Here is a 23897-nt window from a genome sequence, read left to right as displayed (position 1 = left end):
AGTGCAATGTGATCACTTTGTATAGTGCATGTATTACTATGTATACCACAGGTGCAGTGTGATCACTTTGTATACAGCATGTATAACTATGTGTACGACAGTGCAATGTGATCACTTTGTATACTGCATGTATAACTAACTATGTGTACTACAGTGTAATGTGATCACTTTGTGTAGTGCATGTATTACCATGTGTACTACAGTGCAATGTGATCACTTTGTATAGTGCATGTATTACCATGTGTACTACAGTGTAATGTGATCACTTTGTATAGTGCATGTATTACCATGTGTGCTACAGTTCAATGTGATCACTTTGTATAGTGCATGTATTACTATGTATACTACAGGTGCAATGTGATCACTTTGTATACTGCATGTATAACTATGTACTGTAGTGCAGTGTGATCACTTTGTATACTGCATGTATAAGTATTTGTACTACAGTGCAGTGTGATCACTTTGTATAGTGCATGTATTACCATGTGTGCTACAGTGCAGTGTGATCACTTTGTATAGTGCATGTATTACCATGTGTACTGCAGTGTAATGTGATCACTTCGTATAGTACATGTACAACCATGTGTACTACAGTGCAGTGTGATCACTTTGTATAGTGCATGTATTACTATGTATACTACAGGTGCAGTGTGATCACTTTGTATACTGCATGTATAAGTATTTGTACTACAGTGTAATGTGATCACTTTGTATAGTTTATGTATTACCATTTTTGCTACAGTGCAATGTGATCACAGTGTATAGTGCATGTACAACCATGTGTACTACAGTGCAATGTGATCATTTTGTATAGTGTATGTATAACCATGTGTACTACAGTGCAATGTGATCACTTTGTATACTGCATTTACAACCATGTGTAATACAGTTCAATGTGATCACTTTGTATAGTGCATGTACAACCATGTGTGCTACAGTGCAGTGTGATCACTTTGTATAGTGCATGTATTACCATGTGTAATACAGTTCAATGTGATCACTTTGTATAGTGCATGTACAACCATGTGTACTACAGTGCAATGTGATCACTTTGTATAGTGCATATATAACTATGTGTACTACAGTGCAATGTGATCACTTTGTACTGCATGTACAACCATGTGTACTACAGTGAAGTGTGATCACTTTGTATACTGCATGTATAACTATGTGTACTACAGTGCAATGTGATCACTTTGTATAGTGCATGTACAACCATGTGTACTACAGTGCAGTGTGATCACTTTGTATAGTGCATGTATAACTATGTGTACTACAGTGCAATGTGATGACTTTGTATACTGCATGTACAACCATGTGTACTACAGTGCAATGTGATCACTTTGTATACTGCATGTATAACTATGTGTACTACAGTTCAATGTGATCACTTTGTATAGTGCATGTACAACCATGTGTACTACAGTGCAGTGTGATCACTTTGTATACTGCATGTATAACTATGTGTACTACAGTGTAATGTGATCACTTTGTATAGTGCATGTACAACCATGTGTACTACAGTGCAATGTGATCACTTTGTATAGTGCATGTATAACTATGTGTACTACAGTGCAGTGTGATCACTTTGTATACTGCAGGTATCTTCTTTGATAGGCATTTAGAAGTTGGAGTACTAAGTAAGGATAAGAATTTTTGGATAAAGAAGTTGTTCATCCATAAATTCTTATCCTTACTTACTGCAGGTATAACTATGTGTGTTACAGTGCAGTGTCATCACTTTGTATACTGCATGTATAACTATGTGTGCTACAGTGCAGTGTGATCACTTCATATACTGGAATATTTGTTGATGAGAATGAAAACCCCTCATTTTCTTTTTCAGATGTTCAAAAAATCACCAAGTCAGATTATACACATGGATGTAGGCAGTATGCAGGTACCTGTAATTTGAAGTTCCATACAGTCACATTAGGATTGTCAATGTAAACTTGTCATGGCTCTTCATCTGTCATCTGTCTGAATTCATCAGTGCTGAACTTATGAACCCTTGTCCTTGTATACTGAACATATCAACATCACATTTACATTTAACCATTGTGTCTGAGTAGGACAAAGTTGACATTTCATTGTTTTTCAGCTCGGTATATTTCAATATAATTTGCTGATTGCCCATTGATCTTGTGTGGTTTACTGATTTCAGAAGTTAGTTCTGTATGTACCATATAGGTTGTGTTAACCTGTGCAATCTTTTATCTTATCCTGTATTACTACCTTAATGCTTCTACTGCTGTTCTTTCTTGACTGAGGAGACGTAGCTGTGAGAGTTGTTGTACCGCCAGTCCTTCCTCCAACAACTACCACGTGACCAGAGGTGGAGATGTCACGTATAATCACATCACTGCCAGTCACCAGACTGAACAGATGTTTAAGAATAACGCTCCCCAGTTTGAAGAACCAGAAAGCATCCTTACTTTTGCTTATCATTTGATAACCAATAATTCTCAGTTGTGTAATTGTTTTACTTATCCTACATTTCTCCTCAATGCATGTACTGCTTGCTTTTGACTGAAGAGAGAAAGAAAGTTGTTCCATTTCATGAGCAGGACTCCCAATTACCTGCTGGAACTTTCATATTACTCTTGGGTCACCTGACAGATAACACCTGCTGCTACATTGATCCCCAGTTTTTTGCTGTCTCCCATGGTCTAGAATTTGCCTTCAACATAGTCCCTTCCCTTGTGAACAGGTGGTGTTAGGTTTGACGTTATTTATATGCAATCATATGTATTACTAGCACGTGAAGGCGACAGTCTTTCACGTGTTGTTGTACTGTTCCGCCGTCTTGAATAACTAACATATTGTGGTCTAGGTATTAGCTTTGTGCATACCTTCAGCCGTCTATTGGCATTTATGGTAAAAAACTACTTATTATGATACTCTATATAACCATTATTTTGAATTTAAAACTTTGTTCTCTATAATTGGGTAGCATACTCATTGCAACTTCACCATAAATTGGTTCAATTTATACAAGTTGCTTGCACTCTAGGCCGTTTTCACGGTCAATTAAGTGTAATACAATGCCCATATTATAACGTAAATCCATTATTTTGAATTTTGTTGTTCTGTGTAATTGAAAAATCTATTTACAAATTCAACTTCAATTGGTTTTTAATTATGCTTGCTCATTGTACTATTTGCCATGTAAAAAAATCTATCACCCACAGTGTTTAAACTGTACTCAACTTTGTACGTCAGGGCTAATAGTGTCATTTTTGTTCAATGTTCAATGTTGGCTGAACGATTCCACGGAGAGGGTGAGAATACTCTCTTAGAATTGTTTCATGTGCCCACTGGTAGACATGATCTGTTACAAAACGTGAAAATCTTCAGAAATTCACGATTGATTAGACAGAATTGTCAATGCTACCAGGTACCCATCTCTTGGAATAATCGTTCTCAGGACATGACTAGGCGTCACAAGAATCATGGAGATCAACTTGCTCCTACACTGGCCATATCACACATTCTACACAGAACTCAGAAACACCACTTACCATCTAACATACAGTTCACTCCCTTCATGGTCACCTCAATATAAGAACAGGAGCACTTATTCGACATCCAGGGTAAAATCTTCAAGACCAAAGAATTATAAATTCAGCTTTATCTTTGGATACAGCTTCAAATTTATCATTCTTCCCAACAAAAGTTATGTCGTGCATCGGCGATTGGTTAGGGAGTGCATTTATTCAGTCTACATTTGGCTTTGGTTGTCTGACGAACACAATTTTCCACATATTGTCAAGGCAGGACATGATCAGAAACCCTCCTGAAGTTGACTTTTGAACTTTATGGTCTTGTAGACAGCCTAATCTAAATATGCTACCCATTCTTCAGCAGTCCATTACACTTCACCAATGGCAAGTGCTCCTGGGAATGCTCACATCAGCCTATGGCTTGACGAATAGGGGTTGGTTGCACTTACACCCGATCAAACAGTTCCAGGCAACCTACATCAGAAGACAGGACCATTCGCATCCATCCCTCTATATGCTTCACCTCAGGACTCACCTCAGTTGGTGGATGGTAGAGTCAAACGTCTCCTTTACAGAGCTGTCCCCATCGTCACACCTATTCCTAGACATATCTCTGCAGGGCTGGGCTGTGGTCCGGCACATAGTGCACTTAGCACATTAACAACCATTGAGTTGGAGGCGCTCATACTGGTGATAACACATTTGAAGGAGCATCTTCGAAACACCCAACTAGCCATTTCCACCGACGACATCATGGTGGTCTGGTACTTGCGGAATCAGGGGACAACTCACTCACACTCTCTGCTCAAACAAGACATTCAGGTTCTTCAACCAAGTGATTCTGAACCCATAGTGAGTGTCACCCATGGAGTGGAAGCTCCACCCAGAAACATTTCATCTTGTATACTTAGTAGTATATTCACACAGTAGGCCACACCTCACACCAGGCAGGTTTCATCTGCACGCCTGGTTCATTTACAAAGAGCACTACGCAAGGAAGTCTATTTGGCACGATCGGCTAAGGCTATTTCTATGGAACATAGGCCTCATCTCAAGGCCTGTATGATGATAAGTGACTATGATTTGAGACCTATTGTAAAGGAAAGGCTCAAGATTCCACTATAATCTTGCTTCAAGTCTTTGCTGAGTATCATCAACACCTATGTACCAATGACACGTGAAGGTTAGCACCATTACCACGTAGTTGGCAGTGTTGGCATTTATGGAAGATCGTAAAATGACCATGATACCGGAACTGCAAGCTTTATAATGCTCCTTTAGGCTTAAGGATAGGAGGACCAATTTTCATTCCCTTACTCGGGATCTGAATGTGGAACTTCAATGTTTGTGAGGAACTCCATTCAAGCATCTCCACACAACATCATTCTATAACCTCACCAAGAAGACAATATTTTCTGTTGGCACAAGCCACAGTGGCAAGAGTGACCAAGATTCATGTGTTCCAAGTCACTCATGTATGCTTTGAGCATGGTACGCGCGGAGCAGTTCACCTCGGGTTATGCTGGGATTTTATAGCAAAAAAACAGTTGTCAGGACAACCTGATCGTACTTTCACCATCCCACTTTTATCGTCATTTGTGGGCATGGAAGACGAGGAAGAACTCTTGTTTTGCTCAGTACGTGCACTACGAGTTTTCATCCACCGCTCCAAGAATAGGTGTGGTACGAGAAAACTATTATTTATTCATGTTTCTCAGACATCCTAGACTGAAGTCAGCTGCAATACCATTTCTTAATGTTTGCGTGCTATCATCCTTCAGGCTTACGAGATTGCAAATCTCGAGCCACCGAGAGATAATCCCTATAGATTCAGGCGGTTGCCTTGGTGATGGCTCTTCACAGTAATTGTTCAATTAAACCATTATGGAAGGATGTTTTTGTGGGTCTTCACTAGTTTTTAGAAAATGTCGAGAGCTTCCGCAGTTTTGGGACTGCTGTTTGTAGCCCAGCAGGTGACCAACCCACGACACCATAAATACAATCTAATCATGTCCAGAGCCAGCCTTACTCGACTCGCATAGTTTCGTTACTTGCTTGGGAAAGGGGGTTTTCCTTGCTTTTACGCACTCATGGCTTGGTAAACCCAAATATTAGACCCAAGTGCACGCTATTGTCTCTTACTGTTTGTTTACTCGGACATGCTGATACTCTTGATCAGTTACTGTTCTGCGCAGAAGAAGTACAAAGTATGACCGACATGACTGAAGATGTCCACACCTCCATACCATCGGATACAGATGCATTATGGAGTAATGCAAGATAAGTTAAAAAATCTCATAAATCTAGATTGCATTACTACGTCTTAGTAGACGGGCCCACTCGTCACAGACTTGCCTCCTCACGATAACTTCAGAGAATTTACGTGTGACCAACAGTGATATGAAAGTCATGACGTCATTGGTGATTGGGAGTCCTGCTCATGGAATGGAACAACCTTCTTTCTCTGTTCAGCAGAACCAATCACACCTTCATTTCTGTCAAAAGCAAGCAGTAAATTGAATAAAGAGTAATACAGGATAAGTATAGAAGTATGAAAAATATCTAGATTTACTAGTATTTTAATCTGGTGTACTTGGGTGGTCTTTACAGGTGTTTGTTATAGTCATTGTTGCCTGACTTTGGCTCTTTCCTGCGCCTACTTCGCGTGTTTTGTTCCATCCGCCATCTTGTTTTGCCACATGTACAAAATACTTTTTTATATTCTGGGCCTCTCAAGTGTATAATTATGCTCTTTATGTCATAATTTCTCTCGTAAAGTTTCTAAAAAGGTTGAGTTATCATTTCATGCCAGTCTCTCTTTGTTGACACATGAGTCTATTCTGCTTGCAACATTTGTCTATTTCTTTGAAATTACATGCTCACAATGCTGGGGCAATAAGTCAGCCGAGGATCCATACCTCCGGTGCGCCGATTGTACAGTCCCCTTGTCCTTGTTGTCGCATTGTAAGTTTTGCCATGATCTCTCCCCCAGGGTACCTCAGGGTTTTGAGAAAACGACATGACTTCGGAAACACTGAGGTGCTATTATCCCCAACTATGCCGCAATCATCAACAATGGAGCAGTAGCTCACCTACCCACCGTTGTCTCATGTGGTAACACCTCTATTGCCAAAAACTACAACTACCTCTCTCCTGTCCTTGGCTCCTTTAGAGGACACCACTACAGCTTGTCGGTCTCATACATGTGTCTCTGTCCCGGGTCTTCCAGTCACACTTCCAGATCCATAGTCGTTTACCGCTTCCTCAACAATACAACAATCATTCTGTTGGCTTGACTTTTGAGTCGACCACATTTGAGTTAGACACGCACCAGGGACTTAACCAACGTTGATAAAAGGGAAACAATTTGGTCTTCCCCTACCTCCATTCCACCGGATCCCATGCTTACAGATTTAAAATCCGCATTGGATGATGATTTCCCCAAATTGTCTATCACTAGATTTTCCCGTCCACGCGTTCAAAGCCTCAGATAATGCGCATACTCTGGACGATGATTAGGCCGACCACTCTGCGTATGCCCGATACCTGACTTGCCTTTGTTGAGACAGAAATTCAGCAGTCACACAGGCCCTTATCCATCTTGGCCTCGTCTTCCAGAGCTAGACAAGCCTAATCGAGTGGATCATTTACAGAATATGATATCATTTCAACATCGACCATTTACTAATCATCTCTGGGCGGCCTTGGCAGAGAATACCACCACCAGGTGCCTCGCTTAAGTCGCCTTAACGGATTGGGATTCCGAGTTCAAGAGGCAACTTCTGAAACCCACATCTACAATCAGTCCAAATTCAAATCAACTAAAACAAGCAATTATCAGCCTAGACGCAGCTCTCGTGAGGCTTCCGATCAGGCTTCTTGGTGGCAAAGGTCAAGACCATACAACGTCTCAAGGCAATTATCAAGCCTGCTGTCGCCAACACAAGTCCAGCCCAGGTCATCCCAGTCATAGTCCCGTAGGTGGGAGATTGGGCAGGTTTTGGGACAATTGGATAATTCCTCAAGGTCCATTTGTCACCAACATCCCTCGTCATGGGTACCAGTTCTCTCTTACAGCAGACCCACCGCTAACTTCTTACCATCCAAATTTTGGATTAAACACAATCTCGCCATCTTCAATAAGTGTTACCTGGAATGTCCTCCCTACTTTCATCTTTGTTAAAACTGCTCAGGACCAGAATCAATGCCAACAGTCTCGACCTCCAGGAAGCTTATCTTCATGTGCCCATCCACCCAGTTGCAGGAGTTTCAAAACTAAGAATCAACTCCCAGGACTGCTTGACAGATCTTTCACAGTTCCTTCCTTATCAGCATGAGTGGGATCCGAAGATGAGGATGTACTACCTGTGTGCCCAGTTCGAGCCTAAGGGTTTTCCTCCATCAATATAAGACACAATGTTGATCTCAGAAATTACTTTTTATTTTAGTCTCATCTGCCTTCAAGATAGAAGTTAATCGAGACACTATCTCACTATGGCTGCCCTCCATTATACTACAGGTGTATGACGTAGCAGCTATGAACCCGCTTAGAGACAGCAACCACCATGAGATTTGAGCTGTAGCCTCGACCATGGCTCGACCAATTGCTCCATCCAATCCATCTTACAACTCAAAGATAGTTTGGTTAGAGACAGAATAGTGTGTGGCGTGTACAACGTTAACAGTGCTTATCGAGAGAAATTACTGCGTGATGATAGATTAACTCTTTCAAAAGCAATAGACACATGTCGTGCTGCAGAAATGTCAAGCTAAAGAAGTAAGTGAATATTGCGCAGTTCATTACATAAAATCCAAACCAAAGTCAAAACCAAAACAGAAATTGAACTACAAGCAAACAAGTAAACAAGAAACAGTAAAACAAGAGCTTTGTGGACGGTGTGGAAGAAATCATACCCCAAAACAGAAATGTCCAGCATCTGGTCAAAAGTGTTTGAAATATGGTCTTCTCGGACATTTTGCTACACAATGTAGATCTCCTTCAGGTCGATCCCGACGTGTCTATGATATTGATGCAGAAGCATGTGATTATCGACCAGAAGATGCAGAATTCTTCATTGATATTGTGGATACAGACAGTCAGAGGGTCTCTAACTCAAAGGCTTGGATGATGTCACTTGACATAAATGGAACACAGTGACCCCTCAAACTTGACAGCGGCTATGACATGAACCTCATCAGCTTGTCACAGTGGAATAAACTAAAATACCAGCCACCATTAGAACCTCCTAAGATGAGCCTAAAAGCTTATGGTGGAATTGACATACCTGTTGAAGGACAGGCAGAGCTCACAGTCACCTACAAAGGTAAACCATACAAGACTGTATTCATGGTAACGCCAGACAACAATAGATGTATCCTTGGTGTGGAGGATTGTGAGAGACTGAACTTGGTTCGTAGAGTTTACGAAATCAATGTTGATGAGAAACATTTGAACAGCCAGAATTCTACAAAGCCAGAAGATATTCTAAGTGAATATCAAGATGTATTCACAGGGCTTGGATGCTTGCCTGGTGAACATACCACAACAGTTGACAAAGAAGTCACACTAGTCAAAGAAGCTTGTAGAAAAGTGCCGTTTGCTCTCCATGATCAACTTAAAGAAGAATTGAACAGAATGAAATCACTTGGCGTGATCACAGAGGTTACAGAACCCTCTGAATGGGTTAGTTCGATGGTGATTGTACACAAGAAACAAGGGAAATTGAGAATATGCCTAGATCCTCGCAATTTGAATCTAGCAGTTCAGAGAGAACACTATAAACTCCCAACTCGTGAAGATGTGATGTCGCAGTTTGCTGGTGCTAAAGTGTTTAGCATGCTGGACGCCTCCTCAGGCTTTTGGCAAATGAAGCTAGATCATGCCAGCTCAATGCTGACAGCATTCAACACACCATTTGGGAGATACCGTTATCTCAGACTCCCATTTGGTATTTCAAGTGCGCCAGAAGTGTATCATCGAACCATACATCAACTCTTCGAGCACATTAGAGGTGTAGACACCAGTCTTTGGTAAAGACACCAGAGAGCACAACGAGCGACTGAAAACAGTACTTCAGAAGTGTAGAGACAGTGGTCTGAAATTGAATAGAGAGAAATGTGAAGTGGGTGTCACAGATCTTACGTTCCTGGGAGATAGAATTTCTGTTGATGGACTCAAACCAGACCCTAACAAGGTGAAAGCCATCGTGGATCTTCAGAAACCCACAGAAAAGAAGGACTGCAACGGTTCCTTAGGATGGTTAATTACCTAGGAAGGTACATTCAAGACAAGACCTCTCAACAAAATCAGCACCACTTAGGCAGCTGTTGGAAAAAGACAGTCATTGGTCTTGGTCTCATGAACAGGACAAATCATGGGAAGAACTTTGAAACCTCATCTCACAAAGACCGGTTCTTCAATTCTATGATACCAAGAAACCCATCAAAGTGTCTACAGATGCATCAAAACATGGACTTGGTGCCATACTGCTGCAACAACATGAAGATGCATGGATGCCAGTAGCATATGCGTCAAGGGCGATGACCACTGCAGAGACTCACTACGCACAGATCGAGAAGGAAGCACTAGCAATGTGTTTTGTAGCTGAACGATTCCATCAATATGTGTATGGGAGAAAGTTTTTCGCAGAAACTCACCATAAACCACTGATTCCCATCTTCAAGAAAGCTCTGAATGACTGTCCTCCATGCTTCAACGTTTCCGTCTTTGCATGCAGAAATATGACATGGAGGTAATGTACACTCCTGGTCGAGAGATGTATGCAGCAGATACCCTGTCAAGGAACTTTCCTAGTTATCAATCACCCACCAGTACAACTGAAGCAGATGTACAAATGTATGTTGCCAGTATCTTGTCAACAGTGCAGGTGTCAACCGACAGATTCGCACAGATCAGAGCAGAAAGCAACATAGATCCAGAAATGACAGCTCTAAAAGCAATCATCTTGACAGGTTGGCTTAATGAACATTCACAATGCCCAAGAAACCTGGATGATTTCTGGAATTATCGAGATGAACTTTCATGTATTGACGGAGTAGTCTTCAAAGGCAACTGCATCGTCGTGCCCAAAGGTATGCGGAAACTGATGTTGCAGAAAATACATACAGGACATCTGGGTCAAGAAAAATGCAAGCAGAGAGCTAGAGAAGTTCTATTCTGGCCTGGAATGAATCATGACGTAGATGTCATGGTAAGTGGATGTGAGACAGGCTTGAACTATCGTCATCGTCATCAACCTGAACCACTATCACCTCACGCAGTAGCTACTCAGCCATGGCAGCATGTCTCCACTGATCTTTTTGAACTCTACTCAAAAGACTATCTAGTAGTTGTGGACGCATACTCTAACTTCCCAGAAGTCATTGCTTTGCCAAATCAGTCCAGCCAAGCTGTCATCAAAGCACTACGATCCATATTTGCCAGACATGGTTCACCAGTTGAACTGTTCAGTGATAACGGACCATGTTATGCGAGTGCAGAATTTGCAGATTTTGCTGTTGAATGGGACTTTAAACACTCTACTTCTAGTCCTAAATACCCCCAGTCAAACGGTCTTGCAGAACGCACAGTCCAGACTGTCAAAAACATCATTAAAAAGTGCATGGACAGTGGTGAAGATCCTCATATAGGACTGCTCGCCTATCGTACCACACCTCTAGCTGGTAGTTTCTCCCCATCACAGCTGTTAATGAATCGGACAATCAGGTCCAATCTCCCACTGAAGAAAGATCTCCTTCAGTCAAGTACACCTGATCCAGATCAAGTCATCAAACACAAGCTGGTTTCGAAAGAGGAACAAAAGTACTACTTCGACCAGAAAGCATCTCCTCTACCTCTACCCCAGTTAGAACCAGGTAGCAGTGTGAGCGTGTATAAAGACACAAGTAATGACTGGAAAACAAAAGGTAAAATCGTGCAAAAGGTAGCACCAAGATCCTACCTTGTGCAAACAGAGGGAGGTGGAAGATTGAGACGAAATCGGTGTGATCTCCTCCTTACTCCTCATGACAACTAACCAGCCTGCAACAACAACAACAACAACAACAACTACAACTTGCTTGACAACTCCCGAAGCACAGCAGAGTGGTACTACAACACGATCTGGCCGAGTCATCAACAAGCCATCTCGTCTGATCGAAACCGAGTGATGTTTGAATTCTGAACTGTTAAAGTTTCATGTTTCGGAAGTTGATATTCAGTACACTAGGTTTTTGTCAGAGACTTTAATTGAGTTTAGTTTAAGTTCTAAAGTTAAGAGAATGGCAAGCCATCATAAATGTGCAAACTGAATGACAAGAAGAGACACTTAACTCATCAGGAAGGAACTGAACATGATCAATTTTAAGCACTCATTGATAAAAAAGAAAGAAAAGAAATTTAACTTATCTATTCTTGATGTGCTTAGCCAGGCTTTTAATTGTTTACATTGTTACCAGTTTAATTCAGAGTTTATATAATCTTAATTTCAACTTAGAAAGGGAGATGTAATGATAAGTGTTAATGTCAACAGAAGTCCATTAATCTATATTAAGTAGTCATACCCAAGCAGTATCTAGCAGCTAAGCCAACGAGAGTGCTCTCCCTTGAGCTGTAACAAGATGGCCACCATGCTGACCACATGGTCTGAATAAAAGGGCTTTTTAACAGGAAGCACCTTTCTTCAGTTATTGTTACAAACCACTACAGCGCTCAGATATAGTTTTTGCCAGTCATTATCTCCGAGACATGACTCATGAGTATGTGCAAGGTGTTCATAGTTTCGGTCCTTTGGTGGAAGTGCAACTAGTTCCTAACCCCAGACGATCTTGATTCTTACACCTTGGAACTGACCTCTCTGGTATTAATTATCCCAGACTAGGGGGTTTCCTGTTGCTGCTTATTCCAGCTGCTTGAACAAGGATTTGGAACTTGGCTGACACCCTTCCTACTTTTCCTGTTTTCAGTGACTGGATTTCACATTTGCTACTCGACTTCATATGAGTTAATCAAAGAGGAAGGTCTGTGGTTTCTGTTTTTCCCGCTCAGGATGCTATCTGTTTTTACATTTGGATAATTATCCTGCAGTACTATGTATAAAGTGCCCTCCCATGGTGAGTGAGTGAGTGAGTTGGGTTTAACGCTGTTTTTAACATTATACCAGTTACATCACGGCGTGTCAGCTTAATGTGGGAGGAAAGCCCAAAGTGATGCAGGTCTCAGACGTTAATCACTTCGGTGAAACCCACGAGCACGGGCATGGTGCTGACAAACCTAGAAGCATAATCGGAGCTGCAACAAATACACTATGAGGTGAATACGATTCATATCATGAATATAGTGTAATGAAGTCAGCAGCTGATGTATTATTTGTTTTATTCAGTGAAACAATAACAACATAAATTATTTGACATGGTTGGTTATACATTTAAATACTGCACCTATCCAGGTACAGGTATCTGCCCAAATGCGACAATAACCAGTGACCACAATTCTGTCAAATTAAGTATTATAAGAGTGTTGTCTTTGAAGAAATCTATGCATATAATTTGTTGTTCTTATGGATATTTGTAGGTAGAGGTTATTTAATGCCCATGATTGCATATTCATAAATATTCTATTATGGTGACCACGTATAACAAATTCAATTCATGAATGGATACGGTTTGATTCACCAAATACACAAGTGAATCGTGACAGCCCTAATATCTACACATACACCAAATTTCATTACATTTTGAAAAAAAGATAGCTGAGTAATGGTATTCAATGGGCTTAAATACATTGCTTCCGTGGGGGCCAATATGAGAATTGGCTTGTGGGAACAGGTATCTCAAATTTCAGTTTCATTGGTCCAGTGGTTTCGATTCCCGACATGGGTACAATGTGTGAAACGCATTTCTGGTGTCCCCCGCTGTGATATTGGTGGAATATTGTTAAAAGCGGCGTAAAACCATATTCACTCACTCACTCACTCACTCACTCACTCTCAGGAGGAATGTTTACAGACACTGACAACAAGGAAGCTGGCCATGATAAAGCTCACTTGACTTTTCCTACTCAGACACATGTGTTATATGTAGATATGGTGTTGAAATGTTCAGTATCAAAGTATATTCTGTAATTAGACAAGTCTCTACACTTGCATTCCTGTTGATGTATACTGTAACTGTCTAGTACAATGTTCAGTTTAGGGGAATTGTACACACAAAGGTTTCCTTTGTCAAAATCAGAAAATTAAACACATTTCAGCTATTGGAGTATCTTAATCATTTATCGTAACCTCAAAAGTCTTCAGTTAGCATTCATTAATGATAGGTTTAGTAATACGCAAATGAATTGACCATTGCAATGTAACACGTCTTGATTGGCTGGTTCAATTTACTTAGCCCAACCACCTAACTTTAAGCTTTCAGTTTTGGGTGTAGTATCTCTGTCACATGTGGCCATCAGTTTGCCGTGGCATCTGAGAAATGTAAGCAGACAAAGGTGCCGAGTTTATTGAATTGTTTCCAATATGTGTTTGTCCTCTAGTTTCTTCCAATGTCCCCAATTCCTAGTAAGTAAGGGTCATATTGTACATGTAGTACATATTGACTATAGTTGTTGTACATGTCTTATCCTTCATTATGCATCAATATTCCAGTCATTTGACGTGAGTGGCCTACAACTAGCTTTAGCAGAACGCCAGTCCGAGATGCCCTATACTAGCAAGGCAGCCATGCCCTGTGTGGTGCCAGATCCTGATACCAAACCAACAAGGTAAATTAGAAGTCTAACAATTCATCAAATTGTTGATGCATTGCAGTTGTCCTTGGCCCAGTGGCAATAGATTGATGAAAAACTTAAAACATTAAAATATGAATACACAATGCCATTTAGAAAGTGGTGAAATGTAACTAATGTTATATTTGGGATAACACTTTCTTAGTAAAGTAGAGATTCTAGTACTTTTTTGGGTTGAGTCCCGTGCGGGATTCGAACCCACACCTGTGAGGCACCCTGGCAGGTGTGGGTTTGAATCCCGCACGGGACTCAACCCAAAAAAGTACTTGAATCTGTACTTTACTAAGAAAGTGTTATCCCAAATATAACATTAGTAACATTAAAATAGTTGACATCGATACGATAACATTATAATTCCTGTGAATACCCTACCTCTATTACATCAAAGTCATAAATTCCCATTTTGGCAATAATCACTCTATAAAATCTTTAGAGTTTTCAACAGATGTCCTCTTCACTGCCAATTATCCAATAGTTTTGAGGTAAACCCTATCCCTTGTCAAACTGCATCTGCGCATGCGTAAGGCGGGAAAACATCACTTCTTTCCCGTGTGTGTTGAATCAACAAGCAAAAAGTTTTACTCGTCAATCCAAACACATATTGGATAATAATTCATAGCTTGTACAAGATCTTAAAGATTAAAACAGTCAACCTACGATCGTCAAGTTTTGCAGTAGACAACCTACGACAGTCAAGCTTGCTTGGAACGGTGGTATAAGAAGCAAGATCGTTGACGCAAGTAGGTAGATTTAGTTTACGTATTGTGGGGTATGGATGCCTCCCCACTACCATCATCGGGAGTCTGCTCAGGGTGTGGAATTGATCAAGCGATCGGAGACCCTCACCATAGATGTAGTACTTGTAGAAAGAGCATGTGCACTCCAAGATCAAGATGCACGTATTGCAAGGACTTGTCGAAGGAAAAATTTGACAAGCTCTATAAAGCCCTAAATTGTCCTAAGTCTAAATCCAAGAGGAAGACCAAAACCCAAAACCAAAACTAAATCTAAAACAAATGTGGAAAAGTGTTGTCTGTCAGGTAAACTGACTTCCTCAGAGAAACATACGGTCACTAAAGGGGTGATGTATAAAGAGAACCATGTTTTTCTTTAAAGGAAAAATCACGTTACTCAACCCCAAACTAAGGAGCAGGCATACAGCATAAAGCAATCAAAGCATGGTCCGATCTACTACACCACTCATGGGTACTGATAGCTACAGACAACACCACGGTGGTAGGGTATATACAACATCAAGGGAGCCCAAGATCTGCCCTTTTTGTCAAGAGAGGTTACGCTTTTATTTGCCTTGGCAGACTCAGTGAGTTGCAGGATAGAAGCACGGTACATACTGGGAAAAGTCAACATACTTGCAGACTGCCTATCCCGGTAAAACCAGATTGTACCCACGGAATGGACTCTCCATCCCAAGGTTTTCAAGTGGATAACCTCGACGTGGGATACCCCTCACTGGGATTTGTTCACCACATGCCTAAACCATCAACTTCCCGTTTACGTCAGCCCTGTCCCAGATCCATTAGCCCTTCCTGTCGACGCCCTATCCATGGGTGGCAAGGAATGTTCACCTACGCTTTCCTTTCTTGGTCTCTCCTGGACAGAGTAATAAGGAAGATCAAGGACACAGATTGCGTCATAATTCTGATAGCCCAACGGCCCAACGGAGCGTGGTTTTCAAGACTGATTCCACTTCTCATAGAAGAGCCTCTCAAACTACCAGAACATCACAATCTTCTCTGCCAACCGAAATCGGACATATTTTATGGCAACCTGACAAATCTCCACCTTCACAAAATATAACAATACCGTATTTTCTTGAGTATAGTGCGCACTTTTTTTCGAAAAAACACAGCTGTCTAGAAGGGGTTGCGCATTATACACGAATTATGAGTTTGAATGTTTTTTTCCCCCATGGAAAGACATTACCGTGAGCACGAAACACCGGAAATACCATGTCAACAAATCCATACTGAAGTGCGCAAAATAATTATGTAATTACACTGTCTGTCTATAAAAAGTGTTCTTTGTATTTCTGGACTTATGTTTGTAACTTACTTTATTAATTTTATTCAAAATTCCTTAATCCCTAGATATAAAACAATGCCTAGCAGAACAATCAATACTATTTAAACGGTAAATAAACATGTCTGGTGATTTTTTATCTCAAATTTCGAATTTGTACTGACGAAGTTTCTCAGCACCCGTTCGTTTGCCGGACTTCGCTGAATGGGTACGGTGTAAATTTTTTCTGCGCATAATATTCAAATTTCTTTTTTTCCAAAATATTGAACCCGCTAGAGGGGGGTGCACATTATACATGGGTGCGCACTATACTCAAGAAAATACGGTACCTATGGTGGCTGACTTTCTAGTTCACCTGAGAAATGAGAAAGGGTTCAGACATGGTACAATTAAAGGCTATAGAATAGCATTAGCCTCAGTTCTACAACATGATGGTATATCCATAGGATCTCACCCAGTTTAAATCGACTCATGAAATCGTTTTCCCTGGAAGACATAAAAAACCCACGCATTTACCCAAAATGGAATTTTTCCATTGTACTGTCAGTGCTGATGGAAGCTCCATATGAACCAATGGCAGAGGCTACCCTTTTAACAGTTTCTGAAAAGACTGCCTTCCTCTTAGCGTTTGCTACAGCTGCTAGAGTGTCTGAGCTTTCCACTTTTGATATCTCATCTATTACGCATTCACAAGAATGGAGCCCAATATCCTTCAGATCACTACCAGAATTTATCGCCAAAAACCAGGCATCAGCGTTTGGGCCTCTAGGACATAGACAATATTCTATCCCATCCTTGAGTAAAATAGTGGATCATCCACATAGACTATCAGAGCTCTGAGATACTTTATTTCAGCTACTCAGAACCACAGGAAGAAAAGAAAACGGCTCTTTAACTCCTGCAAGCCTTCGTCAGGCGTAACATGTATAACGACCGGAGGTGTCGCCGTGGAAGACTTCAGAACCAGAATTGAGTATGTTTTATCACCAACCGGAAGTGATGTCATAAATGACCCAAATGATGTCACAAGAGATTGAACCTAAGTGTCATCATAGATGTTCTCAGAACCGGAAGTGACGTCTTGAAGGTCATGAGAACCGGAGAGATACATCCAAAATGAGGTCATATATCTCCAAAAACAGGTAACAATTATGAGAGAAAAGGAAAGGACACCACAAGTGCCAAGTCTTCTGCACGTTTGCCAAGAGTGAAATCAGGAAGTATGGCATTGGTTCATTCCCCATGTTTCCCTTACTTCACTGCTGCCAATTATCCGGGAGTACTAGATGACAGGATCCCACCTGTCCCTCTGGTAAATACTGGCTCTGATGTAATAGAAGTAGGGTATTCGCAGGAATTATAAAACAATAGTTATTATTGCGTATAATTCAAAGAATACTTCCTCTATTACATCAGGTAATAGTCCCTCCCACCTCCCCAATATATCTTACAACTAGTCGATAAAGGTTATTGGAAATTGGAAAGAAGTGATGTTTTAACGCCTTGCGCATGCGCAGATGCAGTTTGTCAAGTGATAGGTTTACCTCAAAACTATGGGATAATTGGCAGTGAAGAGTGATTATAGAGTGATTTTTGCCAAAATGGGAATTTATGGCAATGATGTAATAGAGGTAGTATTCTTAGAATTATACACAATGATTACTTTTGCTTGATTTTAAGAATGCTGATTGTAAGCATCTCAAGGAAGTACTTTGACTCAGGGGTTGAAAATTCATTCAGAAGCAGTCTGGTACCAGACCTCCGACCAAAAGCATCTCTGGGACAGGGTTGGGGTGGTAAATGGTCTTAGGGCTGTATCATATTTTGATACCCTGCATCATGAAGTCAGGCTATTATGACATAGCACAAAAAATGTACGTTATTGCAGGATAAAGTACAGATGGTGTGTTTGTTCTCTCAGCAAAACATCTTAGGAAACGTATTATCAGAGCTGCTTTCTTTAAATACCATTTGGAGGTTATGCTTCATATATTTAGTGTTGCTTTTGTTACAGTTTTGACCAGTTTGGCAAACCAGGAGTGATCAACCCAGATGTACAGAGACAGACTATAGAAGCCCTTCTCACAGGAAACCGTCCGTCTGTAGACAACTGTATGACACCAGAATTTGTGAGACTAGCACCACCACTTCATATTACAGAAGATGAGGTGAGGATATCAACAAAACATATGTCAGAGCCTTTGGCAACAGTTTCTGTCAACATTTTCTCCTCTGAATCAACTGGATAGGTTTGAATTTGGGCTTGATTGACCTTTTCACTTTTACAATACGTCATTACACGATTATCAAAGATTCCTGCTTATTGAGTTTGCTGAAATTTGAACTCCTTCGTTGGACCGACTTGTGTTGTAGTTGGTGTGGATGTTGACTAACTGTGCAGACTGGCTTGTGTTGTAGTTGGTGTGTATGTGTATGAACCTATTGACTAACTGTGCAGACCGGCTTGTGTTGTAGTTTGTGTGGATGAACCTATTGACTAACTGTGCAGACCGGCTTGTGTTGTAGTTGGTGTGGATGTTGACTAACTGTGCAGACCGGCTTGTGTTGTAGTTGGTGTGTATGTGTATGAACCTATTGACTAACTGTGCAGACCGGCTTGTGTTGTAGTTTGTGTGGATGAACCTATTGACTAACTGTGCAGACTGGCTTGTGTTGTAGTTGGTGTGGATGAACCTATTGACTAACTGTGCAGACCGGCTTGTGTTGTAGTTGGTGTGTATGAACCTATTGACTAACTGTGTAGACCGGCTTGTGTTGTAGTTGGTATGGATGAACCTATTGACTAACTGTGCAGACTGGCTTGTGTTGTAGTTGGTGTGGATGAACCTAATGACTAACTGTGCAGACCGACTTGTGTTGTAGTTGGTGTGGATGTTGACTAACTGTGCAGACTGGCTTGTGTTGTAGTTGGTGTGTATGAACCTAATGACTAACTGTGCAGACCAACTTGTGTTGTAGTTGGTATGGATGAACCTATTGACTAACTGTGCAGACTGGCTTGTGTTGTAGTTGGTGTGGATGTTGACTAACTGTGCAGACTGGCTTGTGTTGTAGTTGGTGTGTATGAACCTATTGACTAACTGTGCAGACTGGCTTGTGTTGTAGTTGGTGTGGATGAACCTATTGACTAACAGTGCAGACCGGCTTGTGTTGTAGTTGGTGTGGATGTTGACTAACTGTGCAGACTGGCTTGTGTTGTAGTTGGTGTGTATGAACCTATTGACTAACTGTGCAGACTGGCTTGTGTTGTAGTTGGTGTGTATGAACCTATTGACTAACTGTGCAGACTGGCTTGTGTTGTAGTTGGTGTGTATGAACCTATTGACTAACTGTGCAGACTGGCTTGTGTTGTAGTTGGTGTGTATGAACCTATTGACTAACTGTGCAGACTGGCTTGTGTGGTAGTTGGTGTGGATGAACCTATTGACTAACAGTGCAGACCGGCTTGTGTTGTAGTTGGTATGGATGAACCTATTGACTAACTGTGCAGACTGGCTTGTGTTGTAGTTGGTGTGTATGAACCTATTGACTAACTGTGCAGACTGGCTTGTGTTGTAGTTGGTGTGGATGAACCTATTGACTAACAGTGCAGACCGGCTTGTGTTGTAGTTGGTATGGATGAACCTATTGACTAACTGTGCAGACCGGCTTGTGTTGTAGTTGGTATGGATGAACCTACTGACTAACTGTGCAGACCGGCTTGTGTTGTAGTTGGTGTGGATGAACCTATTGACTAACTGTGCAGACCGGCTTGTGTTGTAGTTGGTGTGTATGAACCTATTGACTAACTGTGCATACCGACTTGTGTTGTAGTTGGTGTGGATGAACCAATTGACTAACTGTGCAGACTGGCTTGTGTTGTAGTTGGTGTGGATGTTGACTACCTCTGCAGACCGGCTTGTGTTGTAGTTGGTGTGTATGAACCTAATGACTAACTGTGCAGACCAACTTGTGTTGTAGTTGGTATGGATGAACCTATTGACTAACTGTGCAGACTGGCTTGTGTTGTAGTTGGTGTGGATGTTGACTAACTGTGCAGACTGGCTTGTGTTGTAGTTGGTGTGTATGAACCTATTGACTAACTGTGCAGACTGGCTTGTGTTGTAGTTGGTGTGGATGAACCTATTGACTAACAGTGCAGACCGGCTTGTGTTGTAGTTGGTGTGGATGTTGACTAACTGTGCAGACTGGCTTGTGTTGTAGTTGGTGTGTATGAACCTATTGACTAACTGTGCAGACTGGCTTGTGTTGTAGTTGGTGTGTATGAACCTATTGACTAACTGTGCAGACTGGCTTGTGTTGTAGTTGGTGTGTATGAACCTATTGACTAACTGTGCAGACTGGCTTGTGTTGTAGTTGGTGTGTATGAACCTATTGACTAACTGTGCAGACTGGCTTGTGTGGTAGTTGGTGTGGATGAACCTATTGACTAACAGTGCAGACCGGCTTGTGTTGTAGTTGGTATGGATGAACCTATTGACTAACTGTGCAGACTGGCTTGTGTTGTAGTTGGTGTGTATGAACCTATTGACTAACTGTGCAGACTGGCTTGTGTTGTAGTTGGTGTGGATGAACCTATTGACTAACAGTGCAGACCGGCTTGTGTTGTAGTTGGTATGGATGAACCTATTGACTAACTGTGCAGACCGGCTTGTGTTGTAGTTGGTATGGATGAACCTACTGACTAACTGTGCAGACCGGCTTGTGTTGTAGTTGGTGTGGATGAACCTATTGACTAACTGTGCAGACCGGCTTGTGTTGTAGTTGGTGTGTATGAACCTATTGACTAACTGTGCATACCGACTTGTGTTGTAGTTGGTGTGGATGAACCAATTGACTAACTGTGCAGACTGGCTTGTGTTGTAGTTGGTGTGGATGTTGACTACCTCTGCAGACCGGCTTGTGTTGTAGTTGGTGTGTATGAACCTATTGACTAACTGTGCAGACCGGCTTGTGTTGTAGTTGGTGTTGATGTTGACAAACTGTGTAGCCAGGCTTGTGTTGTAGTTGGTGTGGATGTTGACTACCTCTGCAGACTGGCTTGTGTTGTAGTTGGTGTGGATGTTGACTAACTGTGCAGACTGGCTTGTGTTGTAGTTGGTGTGTATGAACCTATTGACTAACTGTGCAGACTGGCTTGTGTTGTAGTTGGTGTGTATGAACCTACTGACTAACTGTGCAGACATGCTTGTTTTGTTGGTGTGTATGAACCTATTGAGTAACTGTACAGACCGGCTTGTGTTGTAGTTGGTGTGTATGAACCTATTGACTAACTGTGCAGACATGCTTGTTTTGTTTGTGTGTATGAACCTATTGACTAACTGTGCAGACCGGCTTGTGTTGTAGTGGGTGTGGATGTTGACTATCTGTGCAGACCGGCTTGTGTTGTAGTGGGTGTGGATGAACCCATTGACTAACTGTACAGATGGGCTTGTGTTGTAGTTGGTGTGGATGAACCCTGTGGAGTATGAGTACAAGGTATCCTGGGACACCAGTATGTGCGTCAGCAGCTCAGCCGGGGCAGAAGTTCGCAGACTCATGGCAAAAGCCTTCAAAGGTTCTCTGACACCTGCTCAGCAACAACAAATCTTAGTGGAGCTGGACAGAGACTCCAAGCTGGTGTATCATATTGGACTCACACCAGGAAAGGTTAGCACCATACACACTTTACAGTCAGTCCCTTGCCTATTAGTATTGCTTACAGCTTGCAATTTAGAGCTGTTTTTAATCCCTGACACAAGTGGGAGGTGGATATTCAAGTGGGTGCTGTCCATTATTATTCCATCTGGTTAAACCCTGTTTGCAGGATGAAAGAATAACTATTGTTTGGACAAAAATTGTAACAAAAATACATTGATTTTGAAATAAGAATTATTAAACCCTTATTCAGAGATGACTTGTTTTCATTCTATACTTACAAATTGTGCTATTTCAAGAGTTAAAAATTTGTTGGGGTCTGTTAGGAGGTAAACATACTGGGTTTGCATTGTAGATTGAGACATACAAAGTTCCATTTGGAAATGAACACTCAAACACGCTCGTTCAGTCTATTTCTTTTGGGTTTTTTCTGACCAATTAGTATTGCTACACATACTTTCGATATTATTGAAACCACAACTCCACATTTTATAGACAATTATTGTACATTTCTTTTTTTAACTCACCCTGCATTACTTGTTGCATTCTCTTCTATTTCTTGCGAAATATGACTGGAAGTATCATACCTTGATATGTCTGTTCTTGAACCATTTGTGCTCTGAACTTTGTTACACCTTTGCAATAGTGTTGGGTATTTAACCCATTCTCAATTGACAATTGGGTTGTTTAGTCACTTGTTGGGATGTTATTGAATTCTTTTTTCACATGCAAGTATTTGTTCACGGTCAGTTGAAACATGTTTGTTTTCTATCCATTTTGACTTGGAGCGTTTTCAGACAGGCTTTGTTCTCAAATGGATTCAAGGTTTAGCAGGTGGCTTTCTGTACACTCATATTTAAGTACATGATAATGTATTTGAAGTATTTTACAAACATATCTATCTTGTTATTGTGTGTCTTCACATGCAAGTTGTGCTGATTTGGCTTGAGTTCCTGCACCACTCTCAGCCTGTGAGGCGCTCTGTGCCACATTCTGTCCATCTTCCTGAGGAAAGTGAGTTAACTGACTATAAAAGTCCAGTTTCCACCCTTGCCGAACTAGGCTGGTATGGAGTTACATTTTGGCTGAACTAACGAGTCTATGCATAGTCCAATCAAACTCATGCACCGAAATCGAAATCCAGTTCGTAAAGTGTCGTGCAGATTTCAGTCGACTGCAGGATTTGCAAAACATGTGCACAACTAAGTCGTTGTCAATAGATATTTTCCAAATCTTTTCATGTTTTTAATCAAGGTGCTCACATGATTTGATGTACTTCGAAATGTAAGACTCGTTTTATCACAATACAGATCTTGATTATCGATCAGATCGTCTTGACTGGGCGCCACCGTTTTGTTTGAAGCAAATGCAAGTGATACCAGAGGTGGAATCTGATAGGTCAATAGGAGAGGCTTAGAAAGGACATAACTCGTAATAGCCACTGGTGATGCTACGATCGAGCCCAGGAATTCCAGCCAAACTCGGCAAGGGTGGAAACTGGACTTTTAAAGTCAGTTAACTCTCTTGCCTCAGGAAGATGCATTCTGTCATACAAGAGAAACGCTTGGTGCCACATCCTTTCATACCAGAAAAGCGCTCAGTGCCACATCATGTCATACAAGAGGGGCGCTCAGTGTCACATCATGTCATACAAGAGAAGCGTTCGGTGCCACCTCCTTTCATGCAAGAGAAGCGCTCGGTGCCACATCATGTCATACAAGAGAAGCGCTCAGTGCCACATCATGTCATACAAGAGGGCGCTCAGTGCCACATCATGTCATACAAGAGGGGCGCTCAGTGCCACATCATGTCATACAAGAGAAGCGCTCAGTGCCACATCATGTCATACAAGAGGGGCGCTCAGTGCCACATCATGTCATACAAGAGAAGTGCTTAGTGCCACATCATGTCAT

General features: G+C 41.4%; 1 protein-coding gene across 1 annotated transcript in view; it reads left to right on the top strand.

Moving 5' to 3' along the window:
* The window catches only part of LOC139466998 (CCR4-NOT transcription complex subunit 11-like), a 77967-nt gene that overhangs the window by 24055 nt on the left and 30015 nt on the right, over nt 1–23897 (top strand). The window contains exons 5-8 of the mRNA XM_071248703.1: nt 1847–1900; nt 14147–14262; nt 18341–18494; nt 21790–21996. Coding sequence (XP_071104804.1) covers nt 1847–1900; nt 14147–14262; nt 18341–18494; nt 21790–21996 — 531 coding nt within the window. The remainder of the gene's footprint in view (nt 1–1846; nt 1901–14146; nt 14263–18340; nt 18495–21789; nt 21997–23897) is intronic.

This window comes from Haliotis cracherodii, unplaced genomic scaffold (genome assembly GCF_022045235.1).
Source record: "Haliotis cracherodii isolate W230 unplaced genomic scaffold, xgHalCrac1.p SCAF_19, whole genome shotgun sequence".
Lineage (NCBI taxonomy): Eukaryota > Metazoa > Mollusca > Gastropoda > Lepetellida > Haliotidae > Haliotis > Haliotis cracherodii.
Note: the sequence above shows the minus strand (reverse complement) of the source record. Positions and strands in the feature narration are given on the sequence as shown.